At 36.8% G+C, this 19,819-nt stretch overlaps 2 protein-coding genes across 9 annotated transcripts in view; one reads left to right on the top strand and one right to left on the bottom strand.

Annotated features, from left to right (window-relative positions):
- The window catches only part of NBEA (neurobeachin), a 660,252-nt gene that overhangs the window by 478,732 nt on the left and 161,701 nt on the right, over nucleotides 1-19,819 (top strand). For all 8 annotated transcript variants that reach the window (XM_079137358.1, XM_079137357.1, XM_079137359.1 and 5 more), the window contains one exon: nucleotides 1,293-1,429. In XM_079137358.1, the coding sequence (XP_078993484.1) occupies nucleotides 1,293-1,429 (137 nt within the window). The remainder of the gene's footprint in view (nucleotides 1-1,292; nucleotides 1,430-19,819) is intronic.
- MAB21L1 (mab-21 like 1) lies at nucleotides 3,123-13,646 on the bottom strand. The gene has a single exon (XM_079137397.1). It carries the CDS (start codon nucleotides 5,061-5,063, stop codon nucleotides 3,984-3,986), a length of 1,080 nt encoding a protein of 359 aa, XP_078993523.1. The 5' UTR covers nucleotides 5,064-13,646; the 3' UTR covers nucleotides 3,123-3,983.

Genomic DNA, 19,819 nt, shown 5'->3' with positions numbered 1-19,819 from the left:
GGAGTTCAAGCTGACACACAGTTTGCTTCCCAGCCACCGCCCCCAACCCCCCGTAAGCGCGGCACTAGTCGGCCGAGCCCTCCCAGTTCCTCCAGCAACAGAAAAGGGCCGGCTTTGTGCAGGACACTCGCAGATTCGGTGTTGCCGCTCCCAGGGAACGCGAACTTCGCCACCACCACAGTCTCCCGCGCCCTGCAGGGCTGGGTCAGTGCTCTGTGGCTGTGGCGCGGAGGACCGGGCCTAGCGGCAGCAGGGCACCCAGCTTTTTATTGCCTTTCTCCTAGGGTTATTGACTCATTTGGCTACGTGCATTCGAGAGGAATGGCGGGGATTCTGATGCGCCCTCCTATTAAAAAAAAAAAAAAAAAAAAAGTGCGTTATTTCTGATTGCCACATCGTATGTTCACATCAGGATCATGAAGAATGCCTCCTCTTTGGGGGATTTTAAAGAGCGTAACCCTCCTCCCCGTGGACCAGTATTCTAATAAGTGGAATTTAAATGGAAGGAATATGAAGTAAGCATCCTAGCAGGCACGCTTTCTAAAAATTTCTTTTTTATCGACGCCTAGTTCCTCCAGTTTTAAAAGTTGAGAAATAGCACTTTCAGACGCTTTTTCTGAGAATCGTTTTGTTCCGGCGTCTCACATTTTCATCATTTTGACCGATTGTCTCTTACAAAATGACTGCTAAAATTTTCGTTCCTTTCCACGTAAGAACTTGAATGTCCGTCTGTACGCATAAGTATATGTGGCGCGCCTTAGAACGCCGATATTAAAATAACTTGAGTGCAAAATGCTAACCCCTTAGTACACTGGACCTCCTTCACCTCCTCTCACCTCTCCTTGGTGAGAATTACGTGGTTTGGAAAGGTTTTGTGCGAAAGGTTGGTCTTTGGGGGCAGTGCTGACTGCCTAAGGTCTCTTGGAAAGCCGGTGATGTTCAATGGCGAATCAGGCATTATAGGTTCCGTTCTGCACTTTTAAGTTGGTTAATGGCAGCGTCTCACCAACCATGTAGTATTTCTATGCAGAGGTTGCAAACACACATTATGGGTCGCTTATTTGGTATCCTGCTTTCTTGGGTTTTTATAGAATTATTTATCTCTAGTCTCGTTAGAAGGCAATGTATAAAAGCTTAAGCAGACCTTATCTAACATGAGAAGACTTTGTCCCATAACATAGGCACTGTTTTTTCCAGTACTTCTTTAAAAATAAAAACCTGTGGTATATTCTGGGAGGGAGCAGCAGAGGGCCAGAGGGGGCTCAGCCTCACTCCCTGCCCTTGTCTTGCAGGCCCAGTGGTTCTCAGCACCCCTGCCCAGCTCATTGCTCCAGTGGTTGTGGCCAAGGGTACTCTCTCCATCACCACGACAGAAATCTACTTCGAGGTAGATGAGGATGATCCTGCCTTCAAGAAGATCGACACAAAAGTGAGTTAAAGTGATTCCATGTCCACTGCTGGTGGCTTTGTGGCAGGAAGTGGTTTTCAATTTTGCTTGGTTTTAAATGACAGTGGGGGAGGGGATCACATTCCCTGGTCATTCTCATAGAAAATAAAATGAATGAAATAACACATGCTCTTTTATGGAATTGAAGAATATATTAATGAGTTTAAATCCTGTATTACCAGATAATGCACATTTTAACAATCTTTCTGTGAGTGCCTTTGTGTGCACTTGGGCAGATTTGGTAGTTAAGCCAATTGCTCCCAAGTCCCTGGGGTGCAGCATCTCAATCTCTCTGGGAAAACTAGGAAAGGTTTTATGAAATTTCTTATTAAGATCACTTTTAATTTCCAAAAGTATAGATTGTAATGTGAATTGTTATTTATTGAAAGGTTATAAGGAAACCGGGATGGGAGCCATTTAGATATAATTTCATCTCCATTATTACATCCATTTTTCATCTCCTGCATTAAGAATGGATTTTACATATGGATCTAAGAGGAAGAATGGCTGTTTCTCTACAAACTTTGATTTTGAATGTATATACATAAGACATGCTAGCTCTCAGATGTTTAAAGGTTGTATTCTACGGATGTAATGCTAGAAAATACACATTTGGATCATTCAACATGCTTAAATATTTATTTATTTAATCTTAGCATGAAGGTTTTAAACACATGAGTACTAGAGCAGCTATACATCTCAGCATTATCTTCTGAGATCCATTTTATTGTTTTAAATTTCATGTTACTGTGTAATTTTACCAACTTCTCCTTGCAGTTAAGAATTCAAGATCAAGTGTCATACTAGCTGTTCTAGCATCATTTTGCAAAGATCTTTCTTTAAAATGGTTTGCAGGCAGATACTATAAAATAGTCAAATGCTCCAATAGTTCCAGAACTTTATTATTACATTTAATGTATGTATTGAAATAAAGCATTATAAAACAGTATTTGTAAAGCTGCAATTGAAGTTCTAAAGGTTCCCACCACCTGAATTAACTAACTTAAGGCCCATCAATGACCAGCCCTGTTAGCACTTGTTGACTATTTAAACGCTCCAAAAGACTTCTTCCCTTCTAACTCCGAAAGCATTTCATTTTAAAATTGAGTTTGAATGCAAGGTATTTGATTTTAAATAATCAAAAACTTGTCTTTGTGTTTTATCATTAGTTTGCCCTGAGAAGGAAAAAACAATTTTGGTTTTCTTACTAATTTATTCTGCAAATGGAACTTTTATTTGCATGAACCATATTGATCAGAAGTGGCCTTCATTTTATTGACTTGATTTTTATATACAAATTTCAAATTTTTATTATGACTCTAAGTTCATTTTCTCTGAATTAGTCTGAATTTTTAACTCAGTAATCTCTGCCATCATGATAGATTTTCCTTGTTTTCAAAAACACTATGAAAATACTAATCAAAAGACCAAGCTTTCAAATGTAGATTTAAATTGTGTCGATTACAGAAAGGAGTAGTCTTATAAATATGTAAGGAACTGAGGAAATAGTTACTGTCTGTAGCTGTGCAAAAAAGAGTTTTTCTCCAATATTTTAAGGTTTATTTTTAATGATTTCATTAGCACATTTCTCAAAATGTTTAAAATGTTCAAGTGCAGTGTTCAAAATGAAGCATCACATCTTTTGATAGAACAACTTAACATGAGACACAACAACTTGTGTTTTACTTCATTTATTAGCTTCTAATTAAATAAAAACCAGCAACAGAAATTAAAATCTAAATCACAAAAGTAATTATCCAGTGTATTTCAAGTGCATTTTTCAAATATATAATTCAGATATTCAAGCGTTATTATATAAGCTGAATTCAAATTTCTTTGAATATATTTAAATAACATTTCAAGTATATTTATGGAATGTTAGAAATAGAACAAGCAATATATTTGAAACAAAATGTAAACTTTTAAAGTTCAGACACTTTCAAGGACAGATAAAAGTACCAGGAAGAAATCTACCTTTAAATGGTATCTTTGTTAGTGGAAAATGTCTGGAAGTATCCAAAATGGCAATTTAAGTTCTGTTCACCAAATCACAAAACACCAACATCCACACTTTCAAAGACAATGTGAGATCACAATATTTGTTACAAATCAAAATATACATTACACTTTCCTTCAGATGGCATATCCAAATCGTGTTTACTCACAGACAGATGCACCTAAATCACCAGGATTGCTATAATCCTTTGATAGTTAGGCAGAGTGTTCGCTGTGGTCTTGCATTACAGCCAGGCTGTTTTCCGGGTGCTATTGTGTACTTTTCAAGGGAGATATGAAATCTTATGTAAAGAAGTCTTATAATACTTGGGGTTTGGGTTTTTCTCCGCTTCCCATACTTCTTTTTCTCCCCTTGAAGGGGTGGGTGAGATGATGCCTAAGCATTGTATTATTACTCCTTTTTAAGGAAGAGAGTGTTTGCACTGTCGAATGGAATATTAGATAGGAATCGAACAGGAAGTTTTCATTTAAGTAGGACTTAGAGAAGAGTAATCACTTCGGCTCTTGATTAGATCATCCTCTAAAGTTTTTCCAAACTTTTCGGGTTGGTCAGGATCTCTCTTGCCAGTCGCCAAGTTTGTTTGGCAGCGTTTTCCAGAGCCGAGTGAGGTTTGCCTTGAAACAGATCTAAGTTCGGTAGGAAGTAGTGGGGACAACGCCGGCACTGCAGGCAGGAGATGAGTTGCAGCAAAATCCCGTTTAGCCGATCACCCAGGCAAGACTCATCCCAGTCCGACTCCCGGGGATGCTTTTCACACTCGTAGGAAACCAAAGTCTTCATGTGGTAATTGTTCAGGGGTTGACCCGGCAGTTCAAGGTGACGATCCCGCAAGGTTTTAAGGATGGAGAGGCATTTCTTTCTGCAGCCCCCCATCTGCAGTCTGTTCTCGGCTTCCGCGAACTGCAACACCCAGGCGTCGCTCTCTGCCGAGCTCTGCTTGCCGGCCAGGGAGTGGCACTCCTTGGACAAGAGATTGAACCCTTCCGCTTTGACCTCTGCCACCCGGTTGGGTCCCGGCCAGGGGATGTGGGGAAGTGGCCAGTGGGCAGCACTCCTCGGCCAGATCCCGGTGCATTTAAAAGCTGGGGTAATCTGCACCACGTACCTATCTCGGATTCTCAGTTTCACTTCGCTGGTGTCAGCCACCATCTTTACCACATCCCTGTAGCTACATTTGTCTACCGCTTGAGCCACCAGCGTCTGAAACCTGGACCGGATTTTGCGCGCGGAGAGGTAGCCGGAGGCGGTAATGAATTCCACCCAGAGGGACATGCTCCTCTTGCGCCCGTCGCTCAACTTCAGCACCGCGCAACCGGGCAGCGAGCCGTCGTCCACGAAGTTGAACACCCCCATTTGGTTAAGATAAAGCACCACTTCAAATTCGGTGGGGGAGATGACCTCGAGGCCCTCGTAGCGATTGTCCATCTCGTTGAGAGAGCTGATGAACCGGGGCTCCTGCACTTCCACTTCCTTCAGTACGTCGGAAACTACTTTGCAGACTTCCCGGATAGTTTTGGCAATGGCAGCTTTCCTGGCTTGGCATTTTTCATTGTAGTACTTATTCAGATGGTAGACCAGCTTGGCCTGGGCCGCGATCATGTTGGGGCAGAGATCCGGATTGTATACCGGAGTCTCGCAGTAAGCTGTGGGATCCAATGCGGCTGCTAGAGCTGGAGCCAACTTCGGTGGAGAAACGGGCCGCAGCGCTCAGAAATGTATCAAAAGTGTCTTTCCGATGTGCTGCAGCGGTGGCCTCCCCGCTGCTGCTGCTTTCCCCTTGCTTTTATCTTTGAGCCCAGCCGATCTTAAAGTGAAAGATTGTTCTCCCCCCTTTCTCTGTCTCTCTTCCTCTTTTAAAGAATCCTTGTGAGAGAGAAATGCATGGAGAGATCACCTTCTCAGTAATAAAAACAAAAGTTGCGCTGAGACCCAGGAAAAGCTCTTCCCGTAGTCAAAATAATCACCCCTTTCCGTATTTATTTACGCTTTCCCGTAATCATTGTGTGTGGAGGACTGTTAATCAGATGGAGAAAAAGTGGGCTGAGTGTGCGTCGGGGGTGAGTGTGCGTGTGTATATGTCAGAAGAAGCTGCTGTTGGTTTGTCTAAGAGCCCAGATGCACTCGTGTGGAAATTATAAAGGCAGGGCCAGGCAGGCGGGCGGCCAATCGCCACTGGGCTCGTCACGACAGCCTCCTTCAGCTCCAACCCGGCTAATTAATCCCCCCTCATGGCTATAGGCACACAAACTAAAGGTAGGAGGCTGCTGCCGGCAGAAAACCACCCAGGCCACCTAGACAGTTTGGAAATCAAGAGGCATCTCTCAGCTTTGGTATTACTTGAAGCATATTGACGTTCTGAAAAGACTTGGCAAAGCGGCTCTCTTCTGTGCTGAAAACCCTGCTTGTCTTTTTAGGCTGAATTGCAAATACAGGTGTATTAATGGTCATCCATCAATTAGCGAACTAGATGGGGCTTTCTAAAAGAAAGTCACTAACTTGCACTTAGAGTAAGATAATTAGTGCCGTTAATCCTGGAGTCTTTTTTAAAATGCAGGTTAAAGGTTTGCTCTTTCACACACAGGGAAAGTTGACTTTAGATGGAGTATTACTTGAGTGATTTTCTCATTCTGTCACATTTTGGATATTCCTATATGTTTGGATGATTTTTTTAAGCCTTAAGCAAGTAGTGTGCTCTTCTTTTTACCTGTTTTTTTTCCTCCTCATTTGCACTTGTTGAGAAGAATCTAAAAATTATTGCTGAGTGGTAGATGTTATCTACCCCAATTAAGTTGGATGTTTAAGAAATGTTTCCTGTGCCCCTCTCCCATCTGCAATCATCCGCGCACCTTGGTAGACTTGCTAGTGTTTCAAGCAGGACAGTAAGCTATATATGTATTTGCAGAAATACTTTTAAAAAAGATATTACCTCTGGAACCAAGTGATTATTATACTGTGATTTCATAGTGAGTTGTATTTTAACAGAAGAAATTCAGGAGAGATCATAAAAATCAGATCCACTGGCAGATAACTGGACCGAAAATTTGAAGGTTGGAGGCTTTTGGCTTATTTACAGATGTGTATTAAGGACATAGTTCCTAGTCTAAGGATATATTTCCTATCTTAAGTGTCCTTAGTGGTGACCTGACAGTAGACTCCTAATTTTATGCTATTTCGTATTATTTAAGAGAAATGCTTCATAATTTCAAAGAAAATTAATTTTCAGTCATCCAGTTTTTTTTTTTTTTTTAACTTTAACATCATTTTGGGAAAATTGAAAGAAATCAACATTTCCAGTTTTTGGAAATTTAAACAATAAGGGGAAATGATTTTATATAGAATTATTTTTTCTAAATGGTATCATTTGTGTTCAGTGCAGAGGGACTAAAGAAATATTTAGAGGTTCCCTAGTGTTTTTAAAACCTAGATGGATTTTTAATTGCTTACTTCTAATTTAAATGACTTATCTTTCAAATTAAGAATATTTTCAAAGAAATTCTGTAACTCAAGATAACAGGTTTGTAGGCATTTTCAGCGCTACTTTTTAACAGTTCTTGTTGAGGACTCTCACTTTTTACTCCTTTAGATTTTTCTTTTTTTCTTTTAATTTTTTTCTTTCGCACAGGTATGCATCAGAGCCACCTATAATTTACTTTCTCAGTATCCAAGAGTGATAAATTCCAATTTAGGTTAAAATAGCACATTATATTGGGGACTCATAGCATCCATCTTCTCACTTCCCAAGACCCATAGTTTCCCTTAGGAGCAGGGATTGGGAACCCGAAAAGCCGCTCGCCACTTTGCCGGCGTCGCGGGTGAACGCACTGCTACCTTTTGGCAGTTGGAAGAAGAGGAAGACATGGCAAATCAGAGTCAGAGGACCCGAGGCCCGCAAAGGCAAAGGAGATGTGCAGTGGTCTCTGGGGAAGGGCCACCGCTGCCCTCACCCAGCGCGGGTCCCGGGGCGCTTCCCGCTCGCCACCTCTCTTCCGCTGCTCCGCACTCTTGAGCTCTCTTGCTTTCCTCTTTCTACTCCCGGTCCCATGGACTTGATTTCTGCGGGCAAGTTATTAAAAAAGATTTTTTTGTAATAGAACCTTTCCGGTATCCCGGCTTTCTCCTGGTCTGTCCCTGACCATGCTTTTTGCCCACGCGCCCCACATCCCTCGCCGCCTTCCCGCCCATGAGCCGAGCCTGGCGCTTCCTCTCCCCCTTGGGCCCTTGCGCCCAGAGCCTCTCCCTTGGGTTCCGGCCAAAGATGCTGGGCCAGGAGCCCTTGTCCGTTGCTTTCTTAAGCCACCTATAGACACCCTCCCTCGCTCCCCTGATGTGCGGGACGTGAGGCAGCCGAGGACTCGGAGGCCCCGGGGCCGTTCGGGTGGGTCTAGCGAGCAGGACACTGGCCCGCGAGGGGCACCGGCCCGGCATGGCTGAGCCAAGCGCGCAGGTGGCGCATCTTGGGGGCTCACTGTGCGGATTAATTGGGTTAAAGCGAAGCTAAACACCGAAGCACTTTGTGGAAACTAATTGGTGCAACCCAGGCCTTTTCACTAACGATTTGCACTTTAAGAAAGAAAAATAGATGGTGCGAAAAAGACTAAGAAACTCGTTAGTCCTAGAGTGTTCCAGGGAAGTGAAGTCATTCGGTTTTAAGGACGGCAGGACCACGTTTTCAGAGCTGTTTCCTTAAGCACCCATCACACCCGGTGCTGACAGTGATTTACATAACATAGGCTTCAGCCTTCCTCTGTTATCATTGTGGGTGAACTGGACGCCCTAGAATAATACTCTGGTGCAAGTAGTGCTTGTTGCTGCAACACAGTGATTTTCTATTACACTGAACACGTGAAATGAATTGCCTTCTGTAGCTGAATCCTTTCAGTGATCTTAACGCCCCTCATTGTTGAAGGGAAAATTAAACTATCCGGACCACTGTTTTTCGTCCCTTGCATTTTTTTTTAATTGAAATGACCTATGGAGAAGAATTAAAAATAATAGTATTTTTTGTGTCATTCACTTGATTTCAACCTAGGTTTTGGAGACAGATTTGTTTTATAGGAGTAATGTATTTAACTACTTTATGATAATTTTTTAAAAATATCATTTGACTTACTGAACTAGTATTTCAAATGATGTGATACATAAATGGCTTAAAATCCATTTCTTATGTATATGAAAAGTTTATAAAAGAACTCTAAAGATACCAGTCATTGGATTTTTTTTTGCAATAACTGCAATCTTAGTGCTAGATAAAAGCTTGTGTGTGTCCCAGGCCTTAAGATATAAGTGCTTAATTGTTTTCAGTGCTATGCATGCAGGCCATCTTTGACAAGGGCTAATAATAGAATGATAATTGACGAAAACTGACCTAATTAAAGGGAAAAGTACCCCAAGAATCTCATGATTTAATGATTGAGATTACATTTGAATGGTATTTGTAATTTTAAGGTTTGACTTTTCCATTTCATTTTCCTAGTTCACCAGGCAGGCTTGATTTAAAATGTACCCAGTTAGAAAAAAATAAAAATCCAATAGAAATACAAATACATCATTATCATAAATGTTAGGAGTATTAATGGATTAAAAAATAATTAAACATGGTGATGCTTAACATGTCCAAGCATTCCAAATAACAGTAGCAAAATAATTTCTCTTGAAGTACTATCTCCTGAGTAATTAATAACACTCTGTAGACCTGCTTACTATGTGGGCTACACAAAGTAATGCATAAACCATTACCTTAGTAGGTTTAAAGAAAAACTCTATTATGCTGGATATAGGAATGTAAGGTCTCTGTGTTTTTAAAATGATCTTCATTTAAATTTGAATTGCATGTTCACAAATTTCAGCAATTGTAACCTTTCCTCTGGAAAACTGTATCTGTTAGATGATATGCACACACATTAACTGCTCATATAGATACTGTTCTGTGATTTTTTCATTATCTGTTGGCTGCTAGTTTATTCACAAGAATTCATGAATTTAAAGGTTTTTTTAATATGTGCTTATTACACTGGGGAGATAAAAAGAATATGAAGTTGAGTTTATTAAATTATTTATCCCTACTGCTGGAGTGGCTTTGAAGGCTCATTGTATGCATCTGATGCCACCGCCCCTTTTTTAAAATGTACCAGGGCTATTTCAACTATTTCATTCTGCCAGACACAATATATTTCTTTTTTTACACTAGAGAAATTAAAGACAGATATTTGTGCAGGGTTTTCTTTATGTGTCACATTAAATAAAGTAAAATAGAGGGAGTTTTTCTGGTAATCTAATTTGATGGCGTCTATACCTTTCTTCCTGTTGTGACTCCTGGTATAAGAACACTTGAAACAAAATAGCTTGAGATCTTCGAAAGGACCATTGATTTCTTAAAATTGTTATTTCACGTTTTAATATTAGGGTCATTACAAAGTCAAGCAGAAGATTGAGGTCACTGTTTACACAGTTTAGGCCCTGTTTTTTTCTTCAATGTGAGCATCCTGAGAATTGGGCTAATTTTTTAAAAATTATTTATTTTTCACTTGAATGATCAAGGCCATTTCCTCAGTTTTATCACCCAAGTGTGTAATCATATGGTCAAACTTGTAGTGGCAAACGCTTCTTTTTCTTCAGTATTGCTTAGTAAACTTGATATTGGTGTTAATAGGTATTGAAAAGGAAAGTAACTTTGAGATTAAAGATGGATGTTGAAAGTATATTATACAAGAATTAGCTCTCTTGCTTGATTTGCAGACTTGAAGAAATTATATGTAAAGAAGGGCCAAATCTTTCCTTTGGTAGAGAAAGAAATTTAAATCCTGGCATATATATGTTATTCCTCACTTCATTTGAATGTGTACACATAAGTGCAGAGTATTTTAAGTTGCATATGTAAACTGAAGAAAAAAGAGAAGATGTTGTGAATCAGAAGATTTTTCATAATATGTTGTGATCTCTAACCTCTTCCAAATGTTATGGACAATGGGTTTATTCATTGATTTCTTGAGTATTATGGAGGAAATGCTGAGTCCGCTATTTTAGTGCCTCATGGAACCTTCATGAAGTCACCATTATCTTTCTAATTGATAAAACTAAAATTCTTTTTGTTAGATTTCAACTTGTATTTTTCATTCGAATATTATAGAAATAATCAGACAAGATAAATGGACTCATGTGATTCTTTTCTACTTGCATAAATGAAAATAGGTATTCTTTAACAGATAACTACCATGGATTTACATGCATATGCATATACGACTACTACCTTACTGCTCTTAGTATGCTACATATTTATTGCACTTAGAGAAAACAGTGCAATCAGATGCGATTAGTCTGTTAATCTGTACATCTGTAGTGGGTCATCCAAGACTGCATTGCTCTCATTACTGTTCCATACTGTATGTGATTAAGCCACTGAAAATATTCAACATGACCTTGAGACTAGAATATGGTACATAAGATAATCAACTTTCAGTGATTGCATGTCTAAAATAACCTTTTATATTCCTAATTTATAGTTCTGAAGCTTATTTTTTAATGAACAAAGCCGTTTCTCTAAACTAGGATTTATTTTTTAATGACCAGTCGCTAGAATAATAATTTAAAATAATAATTGCATCAAGTAAAAATGATTACCTTTTATTATATATTACATGCAGTAATACACATAATTCACAAAAAAGAAGGAACTCAGTTGATAAGTAGAAATTTCCTTTTTCATATGGGTATAGGATTATAAACATCTATTAGTAGACCACCTATATGATATTTCATTTTCATTTACATATGATTATTTTTACTATTCTAATAATATACATTTTGGTATAACAATGTATTGTTTCTTGAAAGCACAGTTTATCATGCAGTAATTTGTCAAAAACATCAAGTCAGAACTGGTATTGATGAAGAGCACTTTTAAAGCTACACATTTTATCTATTTTTTAAATACCTAAATCACATTATAAGCATGAACAACATAATTTGGAAGACACAATGTTTCCAATAAAAACTTGAGAACACAGTGAAATAAAAAGTGCAGCTTTAGTTTTCTGTGAAATCTATTTTTAAAGTTAGGTATGTTGATGCATATTAGCGTACAATACTATTCCATTCTATGATTTTTCTCTATGAATATGCCATTCTCTGAATTCCTCAACTAACTTAGCAACTTTTGAGGCACATTTATAATGCTGTTATCCTTATGGCCCTAGAGAAAGAGAAAGCTCATGATCTCTTAGTGTTTATATTTTACTTTACGTTTTCAGTAATAGGATAAAGCTAATGAGTTTAATAGAACTAATATTAATATATGCACATTCTTAGAACTTATGCTTGCATTCCAAATTTTGTATTACATTATACGTTGTCATTTAAATTTAGGTGTTTACATATATTCCAAAGAATTATTGAATTGTAGGAGTGTAGACATTTTCATTCATAATGATGCTCATTCAAGTATTTGCCATTTTACAACTTGGAATAGTACAACTAGTTTTTATTTCTTCCCCCAAGATATACAAATTATTTAAATGCTTTCTGTTTTATATTTTTATTTGGCAATTGCAATAGAAATTTTAATGTTATGCATGCTTACAGGCCTATTAAGAAAGAAGTTATTGCTTTCTTAATAATCTTAAACCATTTTTAAGAAATATACTCATTTTATGGTTTGCAGTATAGCCTGTGCATGCAAGCTGTGTATACATACACATACACACACTCACTCACACACACACACACACACACACACACACACACAGCCATAGTATTTCAGATAATAGAAGATTGAATTGACTTCTATACAGTTTTACATTAACCTGTTAAAAGGAAAGAGATACTAAATAGAGAATTCTTGTTGCCACCAGGAAGTAATATCACATTTGCAAAATTGTTCCATAATAACCCTCATCACTTTTTAATAATACCTTAAGAGGTTACCACTAAAAGGATTTAAAAAATAGCAACTAGAAATTCCAACAGTGTTTATCCAGTCACATACTATGATAATTTTGAATGTCATAAGCTTTTAATTCTAAAATGGAGACGTTTAAATCTTGCTAGCCATTCTGTTCACAGAAATAAAACTATATTGCTTAAATGTGCACCTACGTTATTAATATGCATCAGTGTACATAAAAACACCTTCACTGATTTAAAATCATTTTTTTATTTTTTTGCAACAGACCAAAGTTGATTGTTTTTGCAACATCAACCTACATTTGATAAGCAAAGTCATCAGGGGGAAAAGTGGGGTTTGGGGTTTGCTTTTTGGTTTTTTTGACTAGCATATTCAGTTCTTCATTTGTTTTGCTCTCCACGCTGCATTAGCACAGTTTTCCCCTGTGTGCATCTGCCAGTGTACAATTTAGCCACGGGCATCTGTAGACCTTGTGGTGATCAGCATTGCAGGCAAAAGCCATATGTGTTTAAATAAAAAAAAATCTCTTTATTTCATTTGCTGTTTTAACTGGATGGATAACTTTTGTGCCTCAAGACAGAAGAAGAAAAAATACAGAAATAATTAATTGCCTCTATTCTTGAGGCAGTTTCATTTCCCCCTCCAATATGGAATGCTTGTCAGCTTTCCTGATAAATGACTGCATGTATTTGCATAGATTTTACATTAACACAAAAATTAGTTTTATTTGTGGAAAACTAGTTTACATAATAATATAAAACCTAGTGTTATTGATTATGTTTCCAAGCATTGATGACTTTAGAGAGATTGTAGCATTCTAAATTTCCAAAGGTCTGATCAACCTATTTCTTAGTTCAAACTTTCTTCATTTGATTTTTATAGTTTTGTCTTAACTAAATATAGCAAGGTATATATAAACATTTGAAGTTTTAAAAATACTCTTCTAGATTTATTAACCACATCTCTTCTAGACCTCTAATTAGCAGCACTTATTTGGAAAAGGATCCTGATTTTAAACTTTTGCCAAAGAATATTTTTAAATTTTCATCACCAGTAATGTACACTTCAAACAATTGAAGGACTGCATCTGCACAAAAGATTTAATTTCATTTTCAAGTTATCAAAAGATGGGTGCCATATTGGGTGTGTGCAGTTGAGCTCATTCCAGGGAAGTTATGCATTGTTTACAACTTAATTTAAAAAATATCTAAGAACCAATCTCTGGGCTTTTGGTCTGTTTCCTTGAATATACTTAATAGATCACCCTAACCCAACCCTTTAAAAAAAAAAAAAAAAAAAAAAACCACTCTGCTGGAGCTATTTGGGTATTGAAAATGAGTCTACCTCTCTAAGTGGCAGGCAGTGGATGTTTATTCATACTGTAATCTGGCATCTTGTTGTCTAGAGGCAACCTGCTAATTATGTGCTATCATTGTATTATCCATGTTACAGAAAATTCAAATATGTTCACTGCTGTTAGTTACATCACGAAGCTTTTTATAAAATATACTTGATCCTCACAAAACCTACTATACTTAATGGCAACCTAAACCAAGAGTGTCTCTGCCACTTCTTGATTCTGGGACACCCTGGGTGCCAGCTGTCACAGCTCAGCTAATGATGACAAATGCCCCTCTCTATGCAGATTGCAGAGCTTGCAGGCTGCTGTGAAAGGCAACCAGATTACCTTTCTTCAGATAGTAACTTAACCTTTTAAACTCATGTCAGAATGAAATGATCAGCTGTGATAGTTTCAATATCTGTATCTTTAAAAACAAAAATCAAAACATCATCAAATAATGCTTTTATATTTTTAATATTTGTATGATTTACAGTGTCTAAAACTTGAATGCTCTAATATTCTTAAATGAGAAACTCGGCAGGACATACTTCACAACCATTCTAGAGTGTGTATTTAAACCCTTTTTATAAATCAGGTGGTGTGGATAATTGAGAACATTATCTGGACTGTTTAGGTCAAAAAATATGCCAGCGAAATTTTGGGGAAAAATGTGTTCTGTTCTTTTCTTCTTTTCACCTGAATGGGATAGAAGCCTCTATTCTCCCACTGTGTGTTTGGACTCAGTCTGTTCCAAGTGTAAGTGAATGTATTATTTTTTTTAATTCATTGAATTCCTCCAAACTTATTAAAGAATAATTGTTGCTAATGAATGTTTTCTCTAAGTATTCTTAAACTTGAGACTTTGTTTTAAGATGTTAATTTGTTCCTGGGAATTTTTTAAATATTATGATACATATACCTATAAGGGTTCTTCGAAACAAAAATGAACACTATTAACCATAACCTAATACAAAGGAATAAATTAATTGCCTGTTAAATGAGATAATGCAACATTCTTTTCAATTTACAGAAAACTAATATGCATTCATCATAATTCTATGAGTTGGGAGAGGTGGTTGATAAGATGAATACTAATACTTAATGAGTATTTAATCTTGTTAATCTTCACAACAAATATTAATTCCCATTTACAAATAAAGAAACTGAGATTTAGAAAAATGTCTTACAGAGAATCACTCAAGTAATTGCAGAGACAGGGTTGTCTGACCGGGCTGCTCTTGGCAGTACAACATCTAGACTTTATATTGAGAAATAAGTATGTGCATAAGTATGTATTTCCTGTCTGTACTTAGATACTATTTGTAGCAACTGCTCCTCTGAAATAAGTAGTAGTATTTTAAAATGAAACTTATAGACTGTCATAACTTTAAGAACTTGATTGTTGAACAGTTGTAAACATTAGGTTCTTCATAAGAAACTTCTGATTAACTAATATTGAGACATTTTATGTTATTAATTTTATGACTATGATATGTTGATCTATCACATAGGGAGAAATTATTTAGGAAATATACATATTATTTAATGACTATCACATTGAAATCATTCACTTAAAGGTCCACATCATTGTGAATTTTAGTCAGATTAGTGGGCTATGCTTTTGTAAAATGTTGAAAAGAAATAATTGCTTCAGTAATTATTTGGAGAAAATATCTATTACCTATATGCCTGCCTGCCTGCCTTTCTTCCTTCCTTCCTTCCTTCCTTCCTTCCTTCCTTCCTTCCTTCCTTCCCTCCTTCCTTCCTTCCTGTGTGTGTGTGTGTGTGTGTGAGTGAGAGAGAGAGAGAGAGAGAGACAGACAGACAGACAGACAGACAGAGAAATTCTGGTTATTGAACCCAGGACCTTGTACATGCTACGCAAATGCTATACCCATGAGCTGTACCCTAGCTCTGCATAGTTTTCTTTTTATAATGGTTTAGCCATATAGTTTTACTCTGTTATCAATGATTTATACAAATCATTCCCATCAAGACACATTACAGTCTGTCTTTTATCCTGAATTGAAATGAATCATTTCCAAGAAAGTTGTGTGAATGCCAGTTGTTTTTATTTTATAGTAAGTTGTTCTTTGGTACAGATACAACATAAGGGTTTGTTTCAACTGACACATCTGATTATATTTTAAAGTCTATACATTTTAATTATGAAATTCTACATATAATTACTAGTAGTACTAATGCTTATTAATAAGTCCTAAGTATTTTACTGCATGTGAAATTATGGAAAACTTACATTGAACATTTGATTAAAATGAAATGCAATTATATAATACAGTCAGTATCAGACGGAATAAATTCATCTGACTCTGAAGTCTGTGACGTTTTGTGTTAGGACAGAAAACAGCTCTAGAGGAGAATACAGTGTGACCCTTTTTATAATTGTCAGAGTTGTCTCTGCACCATTATGGATGGGTCTTCATCTAACTCTTGCCACCACTGATGAGAAACTTATTACCTAGTCAGACAGCTAGTTGCACTAACAGTTGTAGTCATTAGAAAACTCTTCCTAATACTGAACCAAAATCTTACTCCTTGAAGTTTTTACATTTTACATCCTGTTTTTCTTTCTGTATGGTCTTTCCATTTAACAGAAATAAACATTTTAAATCCATTTACAAACAGTCCCCAAATTACAATTTTTCAACTTTGCAATGATACAAAAGTGATATGCATTCAGTGGAAACCATACTACAAGTTTTGAATTGTGATCTTTTCCCTGGGTGATATTCAGTCTCCTTTCTGGAGATGCTGGGCAGCCACATGACCTCTGTAGATGGCGGGAGAAACAACCTGTCCTTCACAGTGTATTGTGCTGCTAAGCTGTGATGTTCAGTAGGTTGAGTGTATTAGTACATTTCAACCTAACAACATTTACAATTTAAAATGGGTTTGATGGGATATAACCCCATTGTAAATTGAGGAATTTTTGTATTTGACACATCAAATTGAAAAACCTAGGTCTTTCAGTCATTATAAATAGCGCATTTCAAGTTACCCTACCATTCAGGGCTGATTTTGATACATGATTTTTGTCAAGTATGGTACCTGGAATTCATTAATCCCCAAATGGATTGGTGAATGCAGAGTGACCTCTTTTAAGAGAGACATAGTCATATTAGCTTTTTGTGTACCACCATAACCTTGTTGACAAATGCTGTGTGCCAACATCTTATTTCTTTAAACAAGTTACTGAAGTCCTAAGTATGTGACTGTGTATTTTTCCAACTCATTATGTCTTGCTGTTTGGGAAATTATTTGCACAATTTGACTTTATAAGAACAAGTTATCTATTATTATTTTGGATAGGAACAAGCAAGTTTTTTCTAAAAATTTCTCACAGACTGCATATAGAATACCCACAGCCAAATAGAATTTAACTTAAATGTGTGCAGAGTTTTTGCTCATCATAGGTATAGAAAGAAGCCAATTTGTGGATAAATTTACTTAATATTCCCCAGCCTTTGTATAGTTTTTGCCATTTGCAAACCCCAGTTCTAGTTGTTCATAGCTTTATCAAATATATAGTTAATAAGCCCCTTTTGGAATAAGCATATGGTTTGCAAATCTTTGACAGTTATCAATTTTACTGTCAATAAAATTTGCATCTTCAAAGGGAATCTATAAGTTTCCCACATGCTTGATTAATGCACAGAAAAGCTAATAAACTTTAAATGCAAATAAATGTGCTCTTAGGACTTATAGACTATCATAGGACTCATTTAGTCATTGATATGAGTATTTTAACCTTTTGACAATAACAATAGTTTCTCAATAATTAGCAGAGCTAAATGTTTTTTAAATGATATATTTGATAAGTTGAAGTTAATGTGAAAACTTTTTTATTAAAAGTTATTAAGCTAAAGTGGTCTCACCAATCAGGACCTACTGTGCATAATTATTTTCTTCAGCTCTAGTGCCTAGAGCATGCCAGAGTGAGTTACTGAATGTAGAGTAAAAAGGGCTCCATTAAATAATGGATGCATTGTTGGAAAAATGCATTTGAGGTTTAAGTAGTAAAAGGTAATCAATATTGAGTAAGTAATTAATAAAATACAAAATACACTTCCTTTCCCTATGTTGCTCTATGTGGTTAAAAAATAAAAAATAATAAACCAAAAGACAGAAACCCCACATCTATTAACTCTTTGGCATTATTTATTTTAAGGCCTTAAATTTCTGTAAATGTGGGCTCTTTTTTTTTTTTGGTCCCTAAGTGAAAATGTTTCATTTATACTTTATTTACTGTTGCTGTGACACGTAGGCAATAAAACACAAAGACAGCCTGCTCAGATTTGGCGTTCTTGCAGTTTGTATCTTGAATAGAGAATAAAGAAGTCCAGAGCTCTTACAAAAGAAACCTTCTCAAGTGAGGAGCTGCCCCATCTGCTTCATCTGGTGGCTTATGCAATAAGAGGTGTTATCACATGCATCTAAATGCACAAGCAGTTGTTTTATGAACTCTTTCTGTGCTTTGAGGAGTTTATAAGTTGCCCACTCTATTGTGCATCAGTCCCAGCTGACCCAAGTGCATTCTGCTGAGCATATTTGGGGGATAATTAGAACTAATGAAGCCTGGAACACAGCTAATTCTCTAAGTGATTTATTCTCATCCTCTTGTCTGATTCCTCAGAATTCTACAAATCATGATCCATGCCATTTAGTTTTCCCAGGTTTTGTGTTGACACAGCTACTCTTTTTATGTTTGTTTGATGAGCATTAAAATAAATTAGGTATTTGAAAAGCTGAGAAATAGATTTCAAAATAAAAGTTTATATTATTCGTTAGTCGCAAGATTGAAGGAAATGTCAGTTATTTGTGGTCTTTGTTTGTTTGTTTACCTCTCAAAATATTTATGGCACCTGTGAATAATAGGTCAGGGATAGAAAACATCAAGTAATGAGAGCCTTTTAAAAATGTGCTACTGGGAAATAAATCTTAAAAGTAAAAGAATTTGAAATTATTGTGGAAGATTTTTATTTCTACATTTGATTTCCCAAGGAAATTCAAAGATTGTTGAAAATCTTTATGAATAGCCTCCATGTTTGAAGCCCTGTTTCATTAATATGGTTTCTCTGTACTAGCAGGGTTGAGAATGACATTTCTCTACATGCCCTCACCAAGAAGTCAGTGATTCAGTGGCCTGTAACACTTTAAATCCCATCAACTAGCTTTCCTTTCCTGTTATAACTGTTTCAATGAGTGGCACTTTTGTTGTGCAGGTTAAGATCTGGTAACTTACTGAGGGCATACTAGAATGAGGACAGACACAGTTGCCAACAAAGAAAGCCTATAACTTTATTAAAGCCTTACACTTAGTAAATGAGATACTGAAGTCTCTCCAGGTAGGTAGCTTTTGTAGCTTATATCCTACTTGGTTGTCTCTTGTCTAGAAACTGTTGTTAAGAATTGTTACTTTTATCTGTTGATTCCAGCAGTTAATATTCACCACACTCTGGATCTCAGATAATAAAAAACTTTAAGGGCAAGACCATTTTATTTGATGTACTGAAATTCCTAAATCAGTGTGGATCACCAACTAGGTGACCAAGGACTGACTGAGGGACAAGTTAGAGATTCCTTATTCTCATTACAAGATGCTTAAGAGCTACCTCAGATAAATTCTAGTTTGGCTGTACACCCTGACCTAAGGAATTCCTCTCCTTGCATTATACCCTCTGCCTGAACGTCAGCTAAACACTAAAATAACATGTTGCAGAACTTTCATGAAAAAAGTCATCATTAAATTTTATATCTTTATAGAGACAAAGAAAGACTGAATAAATGAGTTAATATTGAATTCTGACTATGTTGTAGGTATTATGGTAGAGGTTTGGTATATATTACCGTACCTTCATCCTCTCAACAGCACTACAAAGTATACACTGCTATTCTGACTATTGTTAAGAAACAGAGGCACAAGGAAGTCAAGTAACCTCTCCAGGTTTAAAAAGCAAGAACCTTGTAGGGTGGAGATTTTCTATGATGCCTGCTGGCCCCAAACTCCAGAGCCCACTCTTTTACTCATCACACAGACATAACCTAAGTCTGTCTTCTCACCTTAAAACATGAATAATAATATCTACATCATCA

This window comes from Sciurus vulgaris (assembly GCF_902686455.1).
Source record: "Sciurus vulgaris genome assembly, chromosome: 4".
NCBI classification, from domain to species: domain Eukaryota; kingdom Metazoa; phylum Chordata; class Mammalia; order Rodentia; family Sciuridae; genus Sciurus; species Sciurus vulgaris.
The sequence above is the reverse complement of the archived record's forward strand: the minus strand, read 5'-3'. Positions and strand labels throughout refer to the sequence as shown.